This window comes from Microcebus murinus, chromosome 9 (assembly GCF_040939455.1).
Source record: "Microcebus murinus isolate Inina chromosome 9, M.murinus_Inina_mat1.0, whole genome shotgun sequence".
Classification (NCBI taxonomy): Eukaryota; Metazoa; Chordata; class Mammalia; order Primates; family Cheirogaleidae; genus Microcebus; species Microcebus murinus.
Window position 1 is genome coordinate 90,600,895 of NC_134112.1, and position 21,969 is coordinate 90,622,863.

The window sequence follows — 21,969 nt, forward strand, 5'->3', positions numbered from 1 at the left end:
AAGCCCAAGCAATCCTTCCACCTCCGCCTCCCGGAGTGCTAAGATTATAGGCATGAGCCACTGCGCCTGGACAATTCTGTCCAGTCCTTAAGCAACCCTGCAGGGTAGCTATCATCATCCTCGTTACACAGATGAGAGAACTGAAGTTCAGAGAAGTTAAGCCACTGACTCAATGTCACGCAGCTAATAAACAGCAGAGCCAAGATTCGATTCTGGATCTTGAGACTCCTGGCACCACATTTCTCGCTGTGCCACGCCAGGCTGCCACGCCACCTCCTCGGCTGCTCAGCGCCAGCCCTTCTTCCCCTCCAGCCCCATATTCTTTCCCTTATCCCGTGAGGCTCACTCTTGGGCCCCACCTACCCGCTCTGTCACTCATTTGGGCACACATTGGTCTTCCAGTACGTGGGTGACTATTTTAAGCAGCCAGCCCCATTCGCTCCCCGCCTTTCCCACGGACAGATTCAGACCCACATACAGACATTTTGGCCTCTTACCTAGAATGTCTTCATAGACGTTCTCCTCCGATAAAGTGCGTGTGAGTCCCAGCTTAGTCTGTGCGTACCAGTCCACCCTGCTGTTCTCAGAGGAAGACTGCAGTAAGTCTTCAAACTCATAGGACTTTCTGGGTTGTGCAGGATGGGAGGGAAAAACAAAGAACTTGAATCAAATTAGGCTGCTCTGAGTACAACAAAAGTACAACAAAAAAAATCCGTTTTTCTTGGAAACATTTCTATTTCTATTATTGAAATCAACTCTATTTTTTGTAAAAGGCATGAAAATCCATGAATAAGAGACGTGGCTTTTACTTGTAAGAATGTTCATGCTATTATGCTAAGTGAAAATAGTAAAGTACATATAAAAAAACACAATCCCAACTTTGTAGACATCTACATAGACAATAAAAAGAAGGAAAGGAAGTGAGATACACAGCTGTTAATCTCAAGACTGAGGATGACTTTTCTTCATTTTGAATTTTCTGGATTTTTCAAATTTTCTACAAGTTTTCTGCTTTTTTGGAGACAGAGTCTTGCTCTGCTTCCTTGGCTAGAGTGCAGTGGCATCATCATAGCTCACTGCAACCTCAAACTCCTGGTGGGTTCAAGCGATCCTCCTACCTCAGCCTCCCGAGTATCAGGGACTACAGACATGTGCCACCATGCCCAGCTAATTTTTCTATTTTTTGTAGGGACGGGGGTCTCACTCTTGCTCAGGCTGGTCTTGAACTCCTGACATCAAGCAATCCTCCTGCCTTGGCCTTCCAGAGTCCTAGGATTACAGGTGTGAGCCACTGAACCTGGCCGGAATTTTTTACAAGATTTATAAAGCACCCCTTACTTACAATCCGAGAAGCAGTGAGGGTGAGCTCAGAGAAGACCAGAGGCCTGGGCCCCTCCCTCTTCCTCTCACCTCTCAATATGAAACCCAGGCTCATACCTGTTATCCTAGCACTCTGAGAGGCGAAGGCAGGCTCATTTGAGCTCAGGAGTTTGAGACCAATCTGAGCAAGAGTGAGACCCCATCTCTACCAAAAATAGAAAAAAATCAGCCAGGCATGGTGGCACATGCCTATAGTTCCAGCTACTTGTTGAGGCTGAGGCAGAAGGATCACTTGAGCCCAGGAGTCTGAGGGTGCTGTGAGCTAGGCTGACACCATGGCACTCTAGCCCGGGCAACAAAGTGAGAGACTCTGTCTCAAAAATATGAAACCCAGAGCCAGCTGAGACACTCCACCCTCCCCATCAGAGAGCGGTTCAAATGTGGCTGGGTCTCATTCCATGGCCTGGCACACTCTATGGCTTTTTATCATAAAACAGAAGCCCATCCCCAAAGGAGGAGCTACCACTTCATGGGCCCCTTCTTCCTACCCTTGAGGTGTCTAGCTAGGACAGGCAGGACCAAGCTTCAGAGGTCTATTAGATGAGGCCTAGGGGTGGGAGGCAGGTGGGGCTGTTTTCTCAGGATGGGAATAGGCTCTGAGCCCACCCTTACATTTTCTAGTGAGGTTGCCATTGGCTCAGGCTGGAGTTATTGAGGCAGCTGACTGGGATGGAAGCATGGTCTGTGGCCCAGAGCAGAGTGACATCACTAGCCTGAAATGACCAGAACTCCTAGGTTTCCCTGATGCACTAACCAGATCAGAGCCCTCAGCATGCACACTACATACATTTGGTAGGAAAGAAGCAAACTATTCAAAGAGACCATAGCATTGTTCATTCAACAATATTTACTGAGTACTCAGTAAGTATTTTAATTGTACTAGCACATCCAAACTTCACAACAACCCTGTAAGGAATTACTATTATTATACACATTCCTTTTTTTTTGTTTTTTTTTTGAGACAGAGACTCACTTTGTCACCCAGGCTAGAGTGAGTGCCGTGGCGTCAGCCTAGCTCACAGCAACCTCAAACTCCTGGGCTCAAGCAATCCTCCTGCCTCAGCCTCCAGAGTAGCTGGGACTACAGGCATGCGCCACCATGCCCAGCTAATTTTTTCTATATATATTAGTTGGCCAACTAATAATTAATTTCTTTCTATTTATAGTAGAAATGGGGTCTCGTTCTTGCTCAGGCTGGTTTCGAACTCCTGACCTCGACCAATCCACCCATCCGCCTAGGCTTCCCAGAGTGCTAGGATTACAGGCGCCTGGCCCAGTTTGAAAGGTTTTTATAATCCTTCTGTATTTCCAAGAATAAGATGCCAATACATAAAGAGTTCAGCCATGATTTGCATTTGATTTCTGACACATAAAAGGTACCACCAGTCTAAACAGCATTAGAAAAGACCAATTTGAAAAAATTGCAAACTTCCTTAAAAAAAACTATTTAGAAGATGGTTATTCACATTATAAAATTCTTTTTTTTTTTTTTGGTGAGACAGAGTCTCGCTTTGTTGCCCAGCTAGAGTGAGTGCCATGGCGTCAGCCTAGCTCACAGCAACCTCAAACTCCTGGGCTTAAGCAATCCTCCTGCCTCAGCCTCCCAAGTAGCTGGGACTATAGGCATACGCCACCATGCCTGGCTAATTTTTTTTTATATATATATTAGTTGGCCAATTAATTTCTTTCTATTTTTTTATAGTAGAGACAGGGTCTCGCTCAGGCTGGTTATGAACTTCTGACTTTGAGCAATCCGCCCGCCTTGGCCTCCCAGAGTGCTAGGATTACAGGCGTGAGCCACCACGCCCAGCCTAAAACTCTTATTTAATTTGCAAAAGAATTCATCAAAAGGTTTCTTATAATAAATAGCAGCTCCATTTCCTGTATTAAAGTGTTGATTTTCAGGTGTCCAACACTTCCTATGCAGAAAGTCTGAAAGGCAAACTTAAATCAACACGAAGCACGGTCCATACAAGATCAAGAAGCCGGAAATCTTTAAGTGCCAGTTTCTAGAACTAGCGGGAAAATAGAATTCCAATTTCAAAGTCTGATTTATCATTGTCATGTGTTGGTAACACATGTGCAAGCAATGGCTTTAGGTAGTCAGTTTCTCCTAGACATTATTTCTATCATAGACATAAATGTCTCTAGGGACTTCAGTGCCTTCAGTGCCCTTCTGAGGTTTAGGTACATGATTAGGCGGAGAGGAGAAGAGGAGAAATATTATTACATTCATCATCCAACTGCTTAGCTAATTCTATTTTCTAAAAATATTTTTTTAACTTGAAAAAAGCTTTAGTATATTTATGTATTAACTTTGAGAGAAAGAAAATTATGAAAGGCTAATGAATGAAAACCACATCCCAACTGGCTTCTCTCTAGTTTAAACATTTCCAACATTCATTCCACATCCCGCCCGCATGTCCCGCATGTTTAATGTGTACCTTCTGCGAGTCACACTGTGCAGAAAGCTGGTGATGAAAAGAAGTCTCTGCCTTTGGGGAGCCCCCAGCCTGGGGAAGTGGTGTAACCTCCTCTCAGCCTGAGTTTACTTCTCAGGCCCTCCAATGATCATTTGATGTTTGGTACTTCTGAGTTTTAGAGATGCTAGAATGGTGTGATTGTTCCAAAGAATTATTATGACCTATGTAATATCCAAATTTCAAAACAAATGCCAAATACTGTGATTTTTAAGAGGCATTTTGAATGTTCTTCATGACTCTTCCATACTTTTGTAAATGAAATGCTAACTTAAGAGCTCGTCCCATTTAGATGATGCACAAGAATCTCAAAATTGAACTCATAATCCTATTGCCTCTCCTAACGATAACCAGCTTCTCTCCCACTGCAGGCATCCAAAGGTTTATGCCTTAAACCTGGAAGCCAGACTCCAAACCTCCCTCTCTCTTACTGCCCACATCTAACCAATTAACCCAAGTTCTACCTCCAGAGTATCCCTTGAATCCACCCACTTCTCTCAATCCCCACTGCCGTGACACCACAGGGTAACTGCAAGACCTCCCTGCTGTTCTCCCCACCCACCCACAGGTGCCCCTCCAGTCTCCATGCTGCTGCCAGAATGATCTCCTAAAAATGGAGATCTGATAATCTCACTCCCCTTCTTAAGAACTTTCAAATGCTTCCCATTGCTCTCAGGTAATAGGCCCAAATCCTCACCTTGTCTACAGGTAGGTCCAGAAGACCTCTAGGCCTCATCTCACATCCTTCCTGACCCCCCTGGCCACACCCTTGACTGCAGTTCCTGTGACATGCTAAAAGGTCTTTCCAGTGGGCACAGGGCCTTCAACTGTTTGTTGGCTCCAGTTGAACACCCGCCCCCAACACTACTCCCAGCCTAAGTGTCACTTCCTCTCAAGCTTGCCTGGTCTCCCCGACAGGCTAGACACCCCTGCTCAACATTCCCATAGCATCCTGGGCTTCCTCACAGCACTGAGTGCATATAATTACACAACTAGCTGAGCACTTCTATTACTAGTCTGTAAGTCTCACTCTATCTTGTTCACTACTACATTCTCATGTCTAACACTAAATAGGTATACATTAAATTGTTGGTTGAATAAGTGAATAAATATATATATTTTTTGAGACAAGGTCTCACTCTGTTTCCCAGGCTGGAGTGCAGTAGCGTAATCACAGCTCACTGTAGCCTCAGACTCCTGGCCCAAGCAATCCTCCCATCTTGGCCTCCCCAAAAGGTAGGATTACAAATGAATATTTTAAAAGTTAGTTGTGATGGCCACATTAACTGCTTATAATTTATTCATATTTCGGGTTAAAAAGAAAATAAAGCAGCTGCAGTTTTGAGTTAATTTTTAGTAAACTCTTTGGAATCCATTTTCCCCGGAATTATTTTCAGCGATGGTTAGAAAAGAGTGGATAGCCTGGAATGGAGCCACCAGTTAAAACACCATTCAGGCCGGGCGCGGTGGCTCACGCCTGTAATCCTAGCGCTCTGGGAGGCCGAGGCGGGCGGATTGCTCGAGATCGGGAGTTCGAAACCAGCCTGAGCGAGACCCCGTCTCTACTAAAAATAGAAAGAAATTAATTGGCCAACTAAAAGTATATATACAAAAAATTAGCCGGGCATGGTGGTGCATGCCTCCCAGCTACTTGGGAGGCTGAGGCAGGAGGATCGCTTGAGCCCAGGAGTTTGAGGTTGCTGTGAGCTAGGCTGACGCCATGGCACTCACTCTAGCCTGGGCAACAAAGTGAGACTCTGTCTCAAAAAAAAAACAAAAAAAAAAACACCATTCAGACAGGCAAGAAACCAGGGATGCCAGCTCGCCTGACTTCCCTTGTCCATCTCCAGCTGCCAGAGGCTTGTTGCCTGTCTATATCAGTGGCCATAGGCAGCTTTTCCCCGTGTCCCACCTGTGAAGGGCATTCCCACCCCCAGGGGCTAGGGCAGGGGACTAAGCAGGAGAAGGCTTCTAGTAGCTCTCAGCTTGCATCCTGTTATCGAGCATCTCCTCCGCTGAGCACGACAGCCACTCACAGTGGGTTTCTGCTTTTCTCTATCCTGGATCCAAAATAGAAATGTCAGAAGAAAAAACTATCTCTGTCCATCATTGTGCCTAAAATCCAACAATTTCCACCTTCCAATGAGAAGTAAGACACGACAACCACTCTCGTAATGGAAAACAGCAATCTTAGAAGTTCACCTCCCACCTCTCTTGTTTTCCAATGCAACTACTATTGAAATAAATGGTTTTACTAAATCAAGTTTCTCAGAAGCTTTCAGAGTAACTTTTGCCCTAAACCTCAAATTAATCAAACAATTTGCTCCTTTGAAGACTTCAAACATTCAGCTTTTGGACATGGTAATTGCCTCATGGATGTCTTGCTGACTGAGACAGGCCACAGCGAGGCTGGTGAGTTAACTCTGACTGTTAAACTGATGATAGCTGAGGGCTGTCGCCCAGCCAGAGACGGTGGGGATCCCTACCAGTCCTATAGAAGTGGAAGTCATGGAATCTACCGTAGCACAGTATGATCTGGCAGCCATATGACTGAGGTTTCATGTACCCAAGAAGTTCTGAAACCCTTACACTAACGCCCCAAGGAAAGACTAAATTTATATGATGCCAAAACAATCAGTTGAAAAGTTTAAATTTTGGTCATCAAAATTTTTTGGTTTCATAAAGATCTAAAAACTGTCACATAGGCCGGGCGCTGTGGCTCACGCCTGTAATCCTAGCTCTTGGGAGGCCGAGGCGGGCGGATTGCTCAAGGTCAGGAGTTCAAAACCAGCCTGAGCGAGACCCCGTCTCTACTATAAAAATAGAAAGAAATTAATTGGCCAACTGATATATATATAAAAAAATTAGCCGGGGATGGTGGCGCATGCCTGTAGTCCCAGCTACTTGGGAGGCTGAGGCAGAAGGATCACTCGAGCCCAGGAGTTTGAGGTTGCTGTGAGCTAGGCTGACGCCACGGCACTCACTCTAGCCTGGGCAACAAAGCGAGACTCTGTCTCAAAAAAAAAAATAAAATAAAATAAAATAAAATAAAATAAAAACTGTCACATGATCAAATCAAACTAAAATTTAAGAATCTGTATTCAAGTTAAAACATTTTCAGTACGTAGATACATGTAAATGCAGATGCTGCTTACACTTAAAAATACTAACTTTTTTTTGTTAAATGTCAGCCTTAAGGCATTCCTGCCAAAGTTATTAAACATATGCCATAAAACATACATAACCAAGTTAATGTTGCTGTAGGAACCTTATCTTTGGAATTTCCTGACATTTGAGGTTTCTCATTTTCCATTTTAGGATTGAAGACGTAAGTCCTTGCATTTAATTTCCTGGGGCTTTAGAGAAATGAAGAAGAGAGAAGACAGGGAAGAAAGAAGGAGGGAGAAAGGGAGAAGCAGAGAGGAGAGAAAAAAGAGAGAGAAGAGGAAGAGAGAAAGAAAAAAAATACATTTTCTTAAACTGAGGATCTCTGAATCTACTGGTTTCACTCTTGACAAGGTGGACTAATTGGCCTATGAAAATAAGCTGAATACATTCTCTAAAGAGCACACAGTCTGGCCGTGTAATTCTAAACCCTCATAACCTCAAAATTCTTAATCATTTCTTTCTTCAACCTTGGCTTGGCTTTCCTGTCTCAGAGAGAGCAGTAAGTCTGCCAAATTCATGGTTGAGCCTTTTTTTTTTTTCCAAGAGATAGAACCACAATAAAGAGTATACTTTACTTTTTAAGAGTAGAAAGTGAACATCTTGCCCTAATCACCTCCATTGTACTATTTTAAACAAAATGAAAAACTCAAAGCCAAAATTCTTAAAACACAGCTGATGCAACCATACTCAGACTGGCCAAGAAAAATTTCATCTTTGGATTGAAATAAGTAACTTTAGCTGGTTATAAAGAAAATGCTGGAAGACCGAAAGAGCAGATGGTAGCTAAGCGAGAGAAGATAATGGGAATAACTGTTCCCTAGGTTGACTCATCTGCCCAGTGATGACACAGGTGAAAGATTCCAGTTTCCCAGAACCAACCTGTCCCTGGGAGAGTGGGGCCTCTCTGGAGGAACAGCCCAGAATGGGCATGGAAGGGCTGCTGCTGGGAAGCATTAGAGCAGGAACAGAAAAGTCAGGAACTCTCAGGGACCTACGCTTTGGCACTGGTTTGGGAGACGATTTAGAATTGGAGATAGATTCAAACTTTCTCAGAACATAAAGAAGGAAGCCTCTGTGTTTTTCTATAGACCTTACATAACATTGATACCAAACCTGGTAAAGACAGTGCACTAAAAGCCAAGTATAGACCAGTCTCATTTATAGAATACTGATGCAAAATCTTAAAATATTAGCAAATAAAATTCAGTGGAACATTAAAACAATAATAAACCAGGAACAAATGGGAATTCATTCCAAAAATGTAAGGACGGGTTAATATTAAGATATAAATTCACTATTAATGGGTCAAAGGAGAACCATATGATTGTACAGAGTCACTGAAAAACACTTTGACAAAATCTGACAATCTAAACCTAAATTTTAAAATGCTTAGTGAAAAAAGAGATATAAATAGGCACTAACTTGATAACATAAAAACATTATCTCAAATAAGAGTGCTTATGAGTAAAACCTTAGAAGTATTACCATTAAAGTTAGGGATGCGATAAGGCTGCCCACTGCTATCAGTAGTACGATTTAACACTATTCTGAAGTCTTAGCCAGTGCAATTCGGCAAGAGAATTAAGAGGTATATGTTGGGCACAGTAGCTCATGCCTGTAATCTCAGCACTTTGGGAGGCATTTGGGAGCAGAGTGAGAACTTGTCTCTAAAAAATAAATAATAACTAACTAAAAAATAAAAAAAGAAATTTCTGTAAGCCCTACTAGATATTAAAATATATTATGAAGTTAAAATAATTTAAACAGTTTGGTACTGGAAAAGAAATAGATAGCCTGATTAATTAAACAGAATAGAGACAAAAAAAATAACAACATATATTAAGCATTTACTGTACGCCAGGCTCTATTCTAAATTTATGTTTACATAAATGAACTCATTTAATCTTCACAACAATCCTATAAGGTGGTCACTATAATCATCACCATTTTACAGATAAGTAAAATGAGGCCAACACAAATTTAGTGGCTTATCCAATGTCACATAGCTAGTAAACTTAAACTTGTTAAGTGCTCAGGTTCCAGAGCCCTCTCTAATGCTATGCTTATCACAGCATTATTTGTAAACTAGGAACAACCTTGTTTGCAAACTTTGTTCCCTGGAGGACATAATAAATTATGTTATTTGCAGCCAAAAGAATCCTACATGACAGACCATGTTGAGTGAGGAGTGACAGGATCTAATTTACATTTTTGGAAGACTCCTTAGCGGGTAAGGGGGGTATATTCTGGGGCTGGGAGGTGGATCCAAGATGACTATGGTGGTTGCGGTGGAGGAGATGTAGGCAGATTCAGGATAAAGTTTTAAAACTAGAACCAAAGGACTTGCTGGTGAATCAGATGAAGCTATGTGAGAAAGACAGGAATCAGAGATAGCTCCTAGGCTTGTGGCCTGAGCAACCAAGTGAAGGGTGATGCCATTTAGTCAGATGACAATTTTTTCAGGAAGAGCTAGTTAGTGGTGGCTTGGATTGAGAATTGGTAGTTAGTGGTGGCTTGGTTTAAGAATTTAGGTTGGACAAATTCTTGGTTTAAGAATTTAGGTTGGACATATAGAATTGGTAGTTAGTGGTGGCTTGGTTTAAGAATTTAGGTGGAACATATAGGTTGGTAGTTAGTGGTGGCTTGGTTTAAGAATTTAGGTTGGACATATAATTTAGGTTGGACATCTACACCATACTATTAGATAACCAAATGGAGATCCAAGCAGGAGATGACTATAGAAACCTGAAGCTGGCAGAGGGAGTCCAGGCTAGGGATCTAAATTTGAGAATCATAAGCATGTAACTGACATTAAAGCCATGGGACTGGATGAGATCACTTAGGGAGGAAGTGTAGACGGAGGGAGGAAGCCCTGGTCTGATCCTCGTTTGGGGAGGGGATAGGTTAGGGGTTAGAAAGAGGAGCATGCTCTGACATGCAGAAGGAGAGGAGAACAGGACTGAGAGGACCCAGAGAAGCAGGACTAGCAGGAATGTGGGTGACCTAGAAGCCAAGTGAAGGCAGTGTTTCAAGATGGAGTCAACAAGTATTCCTCAAATACCAAGAGAGGTCAAATAAGAAAAGAACAGAGAATTGGCAACTGAATTTTGAAAGATGGAGGTTGTTGGTGGCCTTGGACGAGAGCAGCTTCAGGGTAAGTGACCAAAGCTCAAGAGAGTGGGTCAACAGAAAACAGGAGGTGAAGAAGTGATGAACGTAAGTATAGACAACTGTTTTGAGTAGTTCTGCTCTCAAGCTAGTTTCTAGATTAGTAGATATCAAATCAACTAATACAATTACAGAAATGGACTAGAGATTAAGTTTCAAAGCAGAAAAGAAATTGTATTCAAAGCACAGATTTTATTTTCAATCATTAATATGCTTCATTACTAATGTGTTATTTTATTTTTATTTTTTTAGAGATGAGGGTCTTGATATGTTACCCAGGCTGGTCTTGAACTCCTGGTCTCAAGTGATCCTCCCACCTCAGCCTTCCAAGTAGCTGGGATTACAGACTCCAGCAACTATGCTCAGCTATTATGTCATTTTAATATTATAAAATATTCACAGTGCATGAATCTATATGCATAAATGAGGAAACTGAGGCTCTTCGAGAGAGTAATTTGTTCAAGATACAATGATGGCTTCTTGACCTTTTAGCTAAGATCAAGTGAAGATAGACAGTGTGGGCCCAGGCAATGTGTTTCTAGAGGCCAAGAAAAAGCATGAAAAGAGCCAGAAAGATTCAGGCACTAGTAGTTACTAGGGACTACCAGTTAGTAGATTGCCACTGTGAACATGAGTCCTTCTTTTAACTCTTGGTTACTGTCCCAATTATAGGTCCTTATCACATCTAAAGGGTGATATTTTATTTTTATTTATTTATTTATTTATTTTGGGACAGAGTCTCGCTTTGTTGCCCAGGCTAGAGTGAGTGCTGTGGCATCAGCCTAGCTCACAGCAACCTCAAACTCCTGGGCTCAAGCAATCCTCCTGCCTCTTAGCCTCCTGAGTAGCTGGGACTACAGGCATGTGCCACCATGCCCGGCTTATATTAGTTGGCCAATTAATTTCTTTCAATTTATAGTAGAGACGGGGTCTTGCTCTTACTCAGGCTGGTTTCGAACTCCTGACCTTGAGCAATTTGCCCACCTTGGCCTCCCAGAGTGCTAGGATTACAGGCGTGAGCCACCGCATCCGGCCTAAGGATGATGTTTTAAACATAAATACTTTTTTGAATACTGAGAACAAACAAAACACATGCATCAATTATCACATTTCCAGGTTAATCAACAAACTATCTTAAGCTATGAACCTGACTATAAGATCCATTGGTTTTATGAAACAAATAATTTGGCTGAGAACAGACAGTATCGATGGGGTGTAAACTTCTCAAACAGGCCTCACTGGCACCATGCACCTACAGGCCACCTGCACCTACCTGTGGTCAGCGCTGGATTTCTGTCTCCCGGTCCACGGCCTTCTGTTCACAGAGGGAGGCGGGGGAGAGGAGGGCAGGGGCGGGGGAGGCAGAGAGGGCAGGGGAGGCAGGTTTCTTTTCTCTTTCCTGAAGCTGATGCCTGGGTTCCCATCCTTGTCCCCTTCGCCGGCATGTTTGAAAGTCCTCCGGGGCTTTGGCAGGGGGTTGATGAAGGGCTTTGGGGGGGACCCCTCCGAACCCCTGTACACACTCTCAAGGCTCTGGTCCCCAGGCTTTCCGCAAGAACCTTTCCTGTCCTCAGCAGCCTCAGAGGCAGGCATCCTGCCTTCCAGGTCCAAGTGGTGGGCTCTCCGGCTGACTTCCGAGCCTCCCCCGCCTCCCAGGTTCTCAGGCAGGGTGGGCCCCTCCTCTGCCTTGTCGGGCAGGCAGTGTGGTGAATAACAAGTCCCAGGCAACTGGGGATCCAACCCTGCCGACCCATCCTTCAAAGCCTGCTCAAGTTTCTTGACTTGCTTCAGCACCGAGAGGTGATCATTCTGAAAGCGCTTGCCAACCCTTGGCTCTCGGCCCCTGCCCAAGCTAGGATCCAGCACCCTGTCCAGCTGGCTTGGGTCTTGCCTCTGCTCTGGGTCCTGTCCCCTAACTTTCACTCCTCCTTTATTCCTCTCATTTTCTCTGCTCTCTACTTCCAGCCTTGTTCCAATCTTAGCCTCTGTGGCCTGAGGTCTCACCCCATCACTACTTCTCCTCCCCACCACACAGGATGTCAGATAATCCTCTTGTCCGTCTGCTCTCCTGCCGGGTGCAGGAGTGGGTGACTCCTTCTTCCCTTCCCATTCTGATATCTTATCCTTAATGCTGAGGGACTTGTGCCGGGCTCCGACCCTGGCAGATGGGTGGGGGTTCTGAGCACCTCTGAGCTGCTTCTTCCCGGCCCTGCTGGCTTCTGCAGCTGGGTCACTGATGATCATATTTGAGCTGAACATGTCCACTCTTGACTCTAGCACGAGGTTACTGAGGCTTTCCAATGGGCTCCTTCTGAAGGGTGGCTCCTGACCAGCCTCTAGGAAAGGAATGAAGGACCCAATTGGTTGCCTTTGAGGGTCTTCCCCGGTCTTTGGATCTTCCACCTTGACCCTGAACAAGAATGACAAACACCTGGTAACACTTACTGCTCTTGGCTAGTTATAAAGATTTGCTAGGACTCAGATATAAATGTTATATGCAAGCTGCAAACCACAAACATTGAAACTACTATTTAAAAAAACCACTTTATGTTTTTCTTAGGGAGACAACATGGTGGAATGAAAGAAGCAATTGGGTTTTGGAGTACAGTAGTCTTGGGTTTAAAACTTAATTCAACCGCTGACCAGACATGCGACCTTAGGCAAATTGTTTAAGTCCTCTAAACCTCAGTTTCCTTCTCCATAAAATGGGAATAATAATAAAACATATGTAATAGGGTGGTTGTAAACACTTTTTTCTTTTATTTTATTTACATCAGTCATCAAACAGCTTCTGAGGCTGTAAACATTTAATGAGCCAGCCCACATAAAGTATCTAGTATGTCCTGAGTATACAATAAATGGTGGCTATTATTATTACTAGTTTTTTTGCCTCATGAAAATAGGAGTAATTTCATGAGGTACAAGATTAAATAGGCTGTTTCCCCTGCTTTTGTTATTCTCAGGTGGTTCACAGATGGTTCTTTGCAATGACTATTTGAAAACTAAAACAATGCCACAAGTCCTGAAGTTTCTGCTAATTCTAAGCTGGACAAATTGTCCTGGTTTAAGTGGGTAAAGCCACAATGATCAGGTGCATTTGAAATGAACCTCTTCTAGAATGACAGCCTTACTAGTGGGAACCCTCCATGAGGGCACGGATTGTTTTGTTATTTGGGCTGATTGTGGCTACTGCTGCATCCCTAGCACCTACAACAATGCCTGGCAGAGTAGGTGGTCAATAAGTATCTGTTGCATGAATGAATGTGTGAATAAATAGGTAGATTTAGATTTCACACACTGTCTAACATAGTAGCCACCAGCCACATGGGGCTATTTAAACTTAAATCTAATTAAGTTAAAGCTTTGGTTCCTCAATTGCATCAGCCACATGTCAAGAACTCAGAGTCCCCGTGTGGCTAATGGCTACTGTGTTGGATAGATGGAAATAGAAGACTATTTCCATCACTGCAGAAAGTTCTGGCCTAGAACATGTATGTGAGGACGCACGCTTCTAAATGCGATTTTAGAAGATTAGTTAGTGCCATGAAAACACTAAAGATTATTTTGAAAGAAAAACATTTTAAAGCTAGTCTAACAAGAATGAGAGTATCTGTATTTTGCAGTGCAAAACATTCCTCCACCAGTAAAGGTTATGACTGAGCACAATGACTTTAGATGTGCCAAGATTCGCAAGCATGTGTGAACCAACCTCATGGTGCACATTTTCTGATTATATAGATCTGACTGAATAGGAGTTATGAAACTCCAGTCAAGGTTCAAGGAGATGGATAATTAGCAATTTCATGCATCCTATTACTATTTAGCTTTCTATTCCAAAGACCACCAGTTGTTTACATAAAGATATCTCCCTCAGTTGAGACATTAGCACATAAATTATGCTGTTCTTGGTTGCACAGCATAAATTAGAAACTTATGAAAACGCATTTTTTTGCAAACACATTTTCCTATGTTAAATATGGTGATTAAAGCAGAAATTCTTATTTAAATAAGCAATTAAGATTCATAACAGAGTGCTTACAAAAGAGACAAAAATTTTAATTATTCCATCACCACTTGGTACATTTGTATAAATTCAGATATTAGTCAGAATCAGAATCAGAATCAGTTTGTTATTATTAATATTTTATGAAGGGTTCAAATGGCAGGAGTTATGGTGTTTGCCAGGAGCAAGATAAAGAGAGAGGACAGATACATAAAAACATGACAATCCAGGTTAGTGCATGCTTAGTGACAACTGATGATCCAGTATACATAAAAATCATTAATATCCTATATACTGTTAGGCAATATTGCCCAGTAGATACATAAGTGAGCTTTGGAGTCAGAGGGACTTGGGACTTAGATCCTGACTCCATGTTTCATCTTAAAATAAGAACCCTACCTCCCTTCTCTAGGCTGAAACTTTATGAGCACAGATACCAAATTTATCTTGTTCACTGTGCCTGATGCATAGTAAGTAGACAGTCAATAAATATTTATTCAATGAATGTATGAGTTAATATATGTAGTGTGCCCAGAGTACGGCATATGTTATAAATTTTGATATCAATAACTGGTAACTAGCGTTACTGTAATTGTCACAGTTATTGTCTAAGAGCCCAAACACCTGGAGTGACTTCACTGTCAGGGAGGCCCTGTCTGAGAACTGGAGAGGAACGAAGGATGGCTTGCTGGAAGCCCACGTTGGATTTACAAAGCTTAGGCAAGAGAGACGAGGATGCTGAAACTGTTCCAAGCCTCCAGAAGACAGAAGGCCTTCTCTACCTGGTTTGCTGCACCCAAGATTTTCTAGAGTTCCTGTTCCCAGGATTCTGTGCCCCAGAATGGGTGCTGACCTGGGAGCAGAGCTGCCAACTGCTTTGCAGAATTCGAGAGTTTCAGAGAAAAGGCTCCATCTGGGGTGGAGGAAACAACTATGCGGATGCAAATGGGAGAGCTGACCATGTGGACAGATGCAGCTGCAGAGATTTAGGGCTCAAACATAACTAAAATACCTAGACATCCCAGTTAGAAAAGTCAACCGGGACTGGAATAGTAATGGGGACAGGGCTCAAGTCACCAGGGACCATCCTCTCCCTACTCCAGGCACTAGTCAGACCTTCTCTTGATCACTTTGGTCTGAAGCCTTAAATGAGTTCAGCACAGCGAGATGATTTACAAGAGGCTCCTTAGAAGGACCTGGAAAAGAGAGCCTCCTTAGTTCAAGGAAGTGGGATTAGTGAAGAGCAGAAGGCGGCAGGGAAGGAAGGGAGACTAAGAAGCTGGGCCAGCTGCCTCATTCTCAGGGGAAAACGTTCTTACTTGTCAGCCAATTTGTAGCTCAGGTTTTCGGTCTGGCTGTGGCTGCCCTCGGCCGGCCTGTACACTGTCATCATGTCAGCACCGAGAGGAGCTCCAGGTCACCTGAGGAAACAGGGATGCACGCTCAGTGAGCCAGGACATCAAACCTCCCTCATAGAGGAGCAGATCTAGCCCCACGCCCCACACTATTCTGAATAGATTCCACCCAGGAGCAGGTGCTGGCAGGAACGCACCATTCAGAATCCCTGACCCGGGAGACAAAGGCACAGTCCCGAGGTCCACCCTGACTCAGGCCCCATGCCAATCTCTTTGTATAAACCCTTTAGCTAAGGTCACCAAAAGTCTTAAGAAAACATACAACCTTAGAAAGCAAAACATAAATTACAATACACCTCGACACTTTTTCAGGTTCTCTAAGAACCTCTGCGATGAGCCAATAGTTCCCAAAGAAGAAAACTGTTGCCCCTTTATTTGAAACAAGACCTAAACCACACATGAAAGCAGAACTATCCCCCACAGGGGAACTCCACTCTTCTGCTGGCCCTGACGGTGGCTGTAAGCCCACACTGGCCTTGCCTGCAGAGCCCCAACAGCTCTGCGCTGAGGTCATCTGTCACTAGGTCACCTGTCTGGTCTAAGGAAAACTAGGAGATGGTCACAGCAAACCAAGAAATCCCACTGAAGGGGATACCAAAGAAGGAGCCTCAGCTCAGAAGTAGCAGTTTTATAATACCCTGGGGTCCTACATCCAAATTAACTGAAGTGACTGATTAAAATTTATTCTTTCAATAGCAAGTCCCTACAGAACTCTGGGAATAACAGTGCCTCGCAACATGAGTATAAACAGCCATTGCTCAGGCAGAGGTGGCTAGGAAGATGACAGCTATCAGAGATTGCCAACAGCATGGGCCATGCAACTCTTCTGTAAAGTGTGAACACTGAACAACGGATCCCTCCTGAGACGAGCTAGCTCCTTGACTACAGTTTAAGAAGTATTGAGATGCTGGGGACTCGTTTTTCCATGGAACTTCCAGGGAATCCCTCTCCGAACTCCTTCTCAGGTTTCCAAGATTCCTACCCCCTTTCCCAGGATGGTTTACCTGCCAGGTGACGGGATGGCTGCCCAGTGTCCTAGCCTGGGCATCCTCTCCCTCCCAAGAAATCAAAGGGCTGGGACTCAAGATATGCATGGGGTGTGGTGGCTCACACCTGTAATCCTAACACTCTGGGAGGCCAAGGTGGGAGGATTGTTTGAGCTCAGGAGTTCAAGACCAGCCTGAGCAAGAGCGAGACCCCGTCTCTACTAAAAATAGAAAGAAATTAATTGGCCAACTAATATATATAGAAAAAATTAGCCAGGCATGGTGGAGCATGGCTGTAGTCCCAGCTACTTGGGAGGCTGAGGCAGAAGGATTGCTTGAGTCCAGGAGTTTGAGGTTGCCGTGAGCTAGACTGACGCCATGGCACCCTAGCGCAGGCAACAAAGTGAGACTCTGTCTCAAAAAAAAAAAAAGATATGCATGTAACTCTTGGGAACAGCGAGAAGAAGGGCACAGAGGAAGAGGAAAGGAAAGGGAGAGTGAACATGGGCAACAAATTAACAAGAGGGAGGTGGGAAACAGGAGCTGGAAAAAACAAGGAAGGGGACAGACGGTCTGCCAGGTGTGTGGGGTGGGGGGATGGAGTTGTGGCCTGCCCATGGAGCTCAGCTGTCCCCTTACCCAGCAACTCAGCACCAGACATTTTGGGGGACATCTGTGTTGTAATCAAGCCCAGTTCTTTAAAGAAGCCAGGCCCCAGGGCTCATCTATCCCATTACGTAGGAGAGTCCTGAAAGGCTTTTCAGGGACAGGAAGGAACTCATTGTCCCTCTCATAAAGCTCCCGCAAAGCTGAAAGCTTCTGGAGCCTCTCCATTTGGCTGGGCCCACAGACACTGCTCTTCTGTCCAGCATCTGGCAGAGGGCCCCATGGGAGGTCAAGGAGAGCAGCCACTCCCCACCCCCAGCCCTGCCCTCCACATAGCCCAAACCAACAATGCCCCAGCCTTGTTCCATGTGAGCAACGACTCTCTCCACCCACTCTCTCCTTTCAAGCTGACAGCCTCTTTCACTGGCACTAGGACTTGGTGCCAGGCCATGTGCTGCGTGTTCTGGGGGACTCAAAGATGAGTAAGACATGGTCTCAGCCCTCAGGACAGCACCAGGACTGCGAAAGGCTCACGCTCAGCCCCGTAATCCAGCCCCAAGGAAACTGTTTCCCTATACTTCTCGGGAAGCACAGCTTCTCCAGAAGGAACAAAGCCCACTGTGTCCAATTAATGCACAGAGATGTGAGTACGGGCTTTGAGGTCAAAGATCACAAGAAGCACCTAAACAACAGGGGACGTAAGTGAACTCGGTTCCCATCAAGCAGTAATAACTTCCAGTGCTAAAACCATGGTCTCTAGAGAAACAGCTGATGCCATGTTCTGAGAAAACGGCAAGTCCAAGTGGGCTTCAGAGCCCGGCCCTGAGGGGGTAGGATAGGACGCCACTGCACACTCAGCAGTCAGTCCACGGCATTTCTGAATTAACAGAGGTATGGGAAATGCTGCTCCTGTAAAAAACCGACCTTTCCTTTTTTGCCTGAGATGATTAAAAATCATTAATTAGGTAACAAGCCTAACCTAATCTGCTAGTTAGCAGTACTCTGACTTCATCACCATAATAAACTTCACTATCACTTTATAGGTCTGGGATGGCAAGGTGGAGCTGTTTCCCAAACTGTGGTCCGCTGGGGCTCTGTTCCAGCACCTTGGGGACCATGTTAGACACGTAGATTTCTGGGCACCTTTCTGATGCACCAAAACCAACTGTCTGAGGGTCAGTCTGGAATCAGAAAATCAAAGGCCTCAGATGATTTTTACATTACCCAAAGCTATTTCTGTATGACTAGTAACACATTTTCCCACTCAACTGCTTTCCATAAACATAGAACTTCCCATTAACCAGATAGGCTTAAGTATTACTAATAATGTTAATTAGACTAAAAATGCCATGCAAAATTTTGAAGTTAGATGATAGGTACATGAAAGTTCACATATTTTGTATGCTAAACATTTCCATAAGTTCTAAAAACTGTCTTACAAGCTGAATAAAAATATTTTAAAAATTCTAACATCTATAACTAATTACGTTTATCAATCAAGTCCATAGTTTAAGCCTGTTTTTTTTTTTTGGTTTTTTTTTTGAGACAGAGTCTCACTCTGCTGCCTGGGCTAGAGTGCTGTGGCATCAACCTAGTTCACAGCAACCTCAAACTCCTGGGCTCAAGCAATCCTTCTGCCTCAGCCTCCTGAGTAGCTGGGACTACAGGCATGCGCCACCATGCCCGGCTAATTTTTTCTATATATTTTTAGTTGCCCAATTAATTTCTTTCTATTTTTAGTAGAGACGGGGTCTTGCTCTTGCTCAGGCTGGTTTCAAACTCCTGACGTTGAGTGATCCACCTGCCTCGGCTTCCCAGAGTGCTAGGATTACAGGCGTGAGCCACCATGCCTGGCCTGGTTTTCTTCTTGCTAAAATGAATACTGTAAGATCTTTTTTCTCGACTCAGAGGTTCTCTTTGGGCATTGACATCATATTGATTGGAAGGCACAGGTGAAGAAGTTAAGATGCCGGGCAGGAGAGTCTTCCTCGGTTTTTAATTTGTTACAAACTGTTGGCGGGGCACAGTGGCTCATGCCTGTAATCCCAGCACTGTTCGGAGGCCAAGGCAGGAGGATCGCTTGAGCTCAGGAGTTCGGGACCCACCTGTGCAAGAGCGAGATCTCATCTCTACTGAAAACAGAAAAATTAGCCACTCCTGTAGTCCCAGCTACTCGGAAGGCTGAGGCAGGAGGATACCTTGAGTTCAGGAGTTTGAGGTTGCTGTGAGCTAGGCTGACGCCACTGCACTCAAGCCTGGGCAACAGAGTGAGACTCTGTCGAAAGAAAGGAAAGAAAGAAAAAAAAAGAAAAGAAAAGAAACTGTCTTAGCCAGTTGGTGCTGAGAGAACCTTTTACTTCTAATTACCTCTCTGAATTACCTTTAATTTAGAGAGAGAGAGAAAGAGAGAGAGAGGACGAGAGAAAGAAAGGAGAGATATCTCATAGTAAGAGGCTTCTGGTTAGTCTCAAAAATCTCACAGAAACCTTAATTGTTCAAGACTGACACTGCTAGATTGAAAAAAAAAAACACCACATGTATTATTTTACAATTCCTTTAAAGTTCCAGCCTTATCTCTGAATATATTATTTTTTTCCTTTTTTTAAGGGACTTGGAATACTAAAATGTCAAATCGTTAATTACAACACAAATACTTCTCAGTAAAAAGGTCAAGAATTTAAAACAGATATAAAGTGTTTTCCCACAAGTAGGAAGGAGGAAGTGAATAACCCCAGATCCTGAGAGCAGTTCTCACAGGAGGAGCCTGAGGACCCACTGTTCTAGGGGAGGGAGGAGTGAGCTGTGCTTGCAGGGAGAGGAGCCCTGGGGCCCTGGCAGCTCCTTTAGAATCCCAGCCCCCTCGAGGTCTGCTCACTCTCTTTCCTCCAACACCGTTTTGGGAATCCAGCTAAGACAGTCTGGATACACCAGCCTGGTGAAGCCAGTGCAGCCTTCGGTGCTAAGAGCCCAGTGAGGCAGCATCTTGTGGTCTGAGGCCTGGCCTTTTAGAGTGTTTCCACTGATAATAGAGCATTGCTTATAACCTCATTAATTATTCATTTATGATATTAGAAAGCCAAACAGGATGCTGTTGAGAGCCCATCAACAGTAGTAACATTCTTCCTATTAACTCTGGTAAGATACCAGCCTAGGCAACATAGTGAGACCCTGTCTCTACAGAGAATAAAAATTAAATAAATAAATAAATAAATAACCAGGCATGGTAGTACGCATCTGTAGTCCCAGCCACTGAGGAGGCTGAGGCAGGAGGATCGATTGAGCCCAGGAGTTCAAGGCTGCAGAGAGCTATGATCATGCCACCGCACTTCAGTGTGGGTGACAGAGCAAGGCTTTATCTCTAAAAGAATAATAATAACAATAACAACTCTGGCGAGGTTTTTATGGTGGCAACAGGGAAGGTGATACATGGTCCATAAAAATTTTGCTGTTAAAGTCACTTACAAAGAGAAGTTTGGATATTACTGCTTTAGAGACTGCTAGAAAAAAAATTAATCTGGAGATGTTTAAGCCACAAGAGAAAAAAATAACAGCCTGATTTTCTCAAATCTTAAAACAACAAGTGATTTAAATATAAAATGAAATGTAGAAATGTTGATCAACTGATGATAAATAAACAAAAGTGGCACATTCATAGAAGGGAATTCAGCCATACAAAGGAATAAAGTCCCATTATATGCTCCAAGATGGGTGAACCATGAAAACATACTGTGTGAAAGAAGCCAGACACAAAAGGCCACACACTGTGTGATTCCACTTATATAAAATGTCCAGAATAGGCAAATTCACAGAGACAGAAGGTAGATTAGTAGTTGCTAGGGGCTGGGGAGATGGAAGATTTGGGCCTGATGGTTAACAGGCAAAGGTTTCTTTTGAGATGACAGAAATGTTCTAAAATTACATAGTGGTGACAGCTGTAAAATACAGTGAATATGCCACAAGTCACTGAACTGTACACTTTAAAATGGTATATTTTATGCCCATTATATCTCAATAAAAATAAATTATATACATAATATATGTTCAATTAAAAATATAAGAAATCTAGGGGGAAGGGGGGCATGGGCAATATACATAACCTTAACATTTGTACCCCCATAATATGCTGAAATAAAATTTAAAAAAAAGAAAATTCAGAAATGTGTTTAATAAAGTATAGCACCAAAAAAAAAAAAAAAAAAAAAAAGAAATCTAGACAAGGGAAGAAGTGAAATGAAGAATAAAATCCACACAATTATAATTTTCCAGTATCCTTTATTGCTCTACAGTTAGTTTATTAGTTTTGAACTATAAGTAAATATGTATCATATCTACCTTGATTCAAAATGGTCATACTTGGTACACTGAATTTTAAAATACAGTTTAGCTGGCCGGGCGCGGTGGCTCACCCCTGTAATCCTAGCTCTCTGGGAGGCCGAGGCGGGCGGATCGCTCGAGGTCGGGAGTTCGAAACCAGCCTGAGCAAGAGCGAGACCCCGTCTCTACTATAAATAGAAAGAAACTAATTGGCCAACTAATATATATAGAAAAAATTAGCCGGGCATGGTGGCTCATGCCTGTAGTCCCAGCTACTCGGGAGGCTGAGACAGAAGGATCGCTTGAGCCTAGGAGTTTGAGGTTGCTGTGAGCTAGGCTGACGCCATGGCACTCACTCTAGCCTGGGCAACAAAGCAAGACTCTGTCTCAAAAAAAAAAAAAAAAAAAAAAAAAAATACAGTTTAGCTGGTGCAGTGATGCACATGCCT

At 43.6% G+C, this 21,969-nt stretch overlaps 1 protein-coding gene across 3 annotated transcripts in view; it reads right to left on the bottom strand.

Annotated features, from left to right (window-relative positions):
* DENND2A (DENN domain containing 2A) overlaps window positions 1-21,969 on the bottom strand; it is a 107,585-nt gene that overhangs the window by 60,064 nt on the left and 25,552 nt on the right. For 2 of the 3 annotated variants that reach the window (XM_012768017.2, XM_012768015.3), the window contains exons 2-4: window positions 15,519-15,620; window positions 11,470-12,606; window positions 498-625 (exon numbers count right to left, since the gene is read on the bottom strand). In XM_012768017.2, coding sequence (XP_012623471.2) covers window positions 498-625; window positions 11,470-12,606; window positions 15,519-15,592 — 1,339 coding nt within the window. In that variant the 5' untranslated portion in view covers window positions 15,593-15,620. Of the gene's footprint in view, window positions 1-497; window positions 626-11,469; window positions 12,607-15,518; window positions 16,771-21,969 lie in introns of those variants that run through there. The other variant, XM_076006662.1, reaches the window with a different exon arrangement.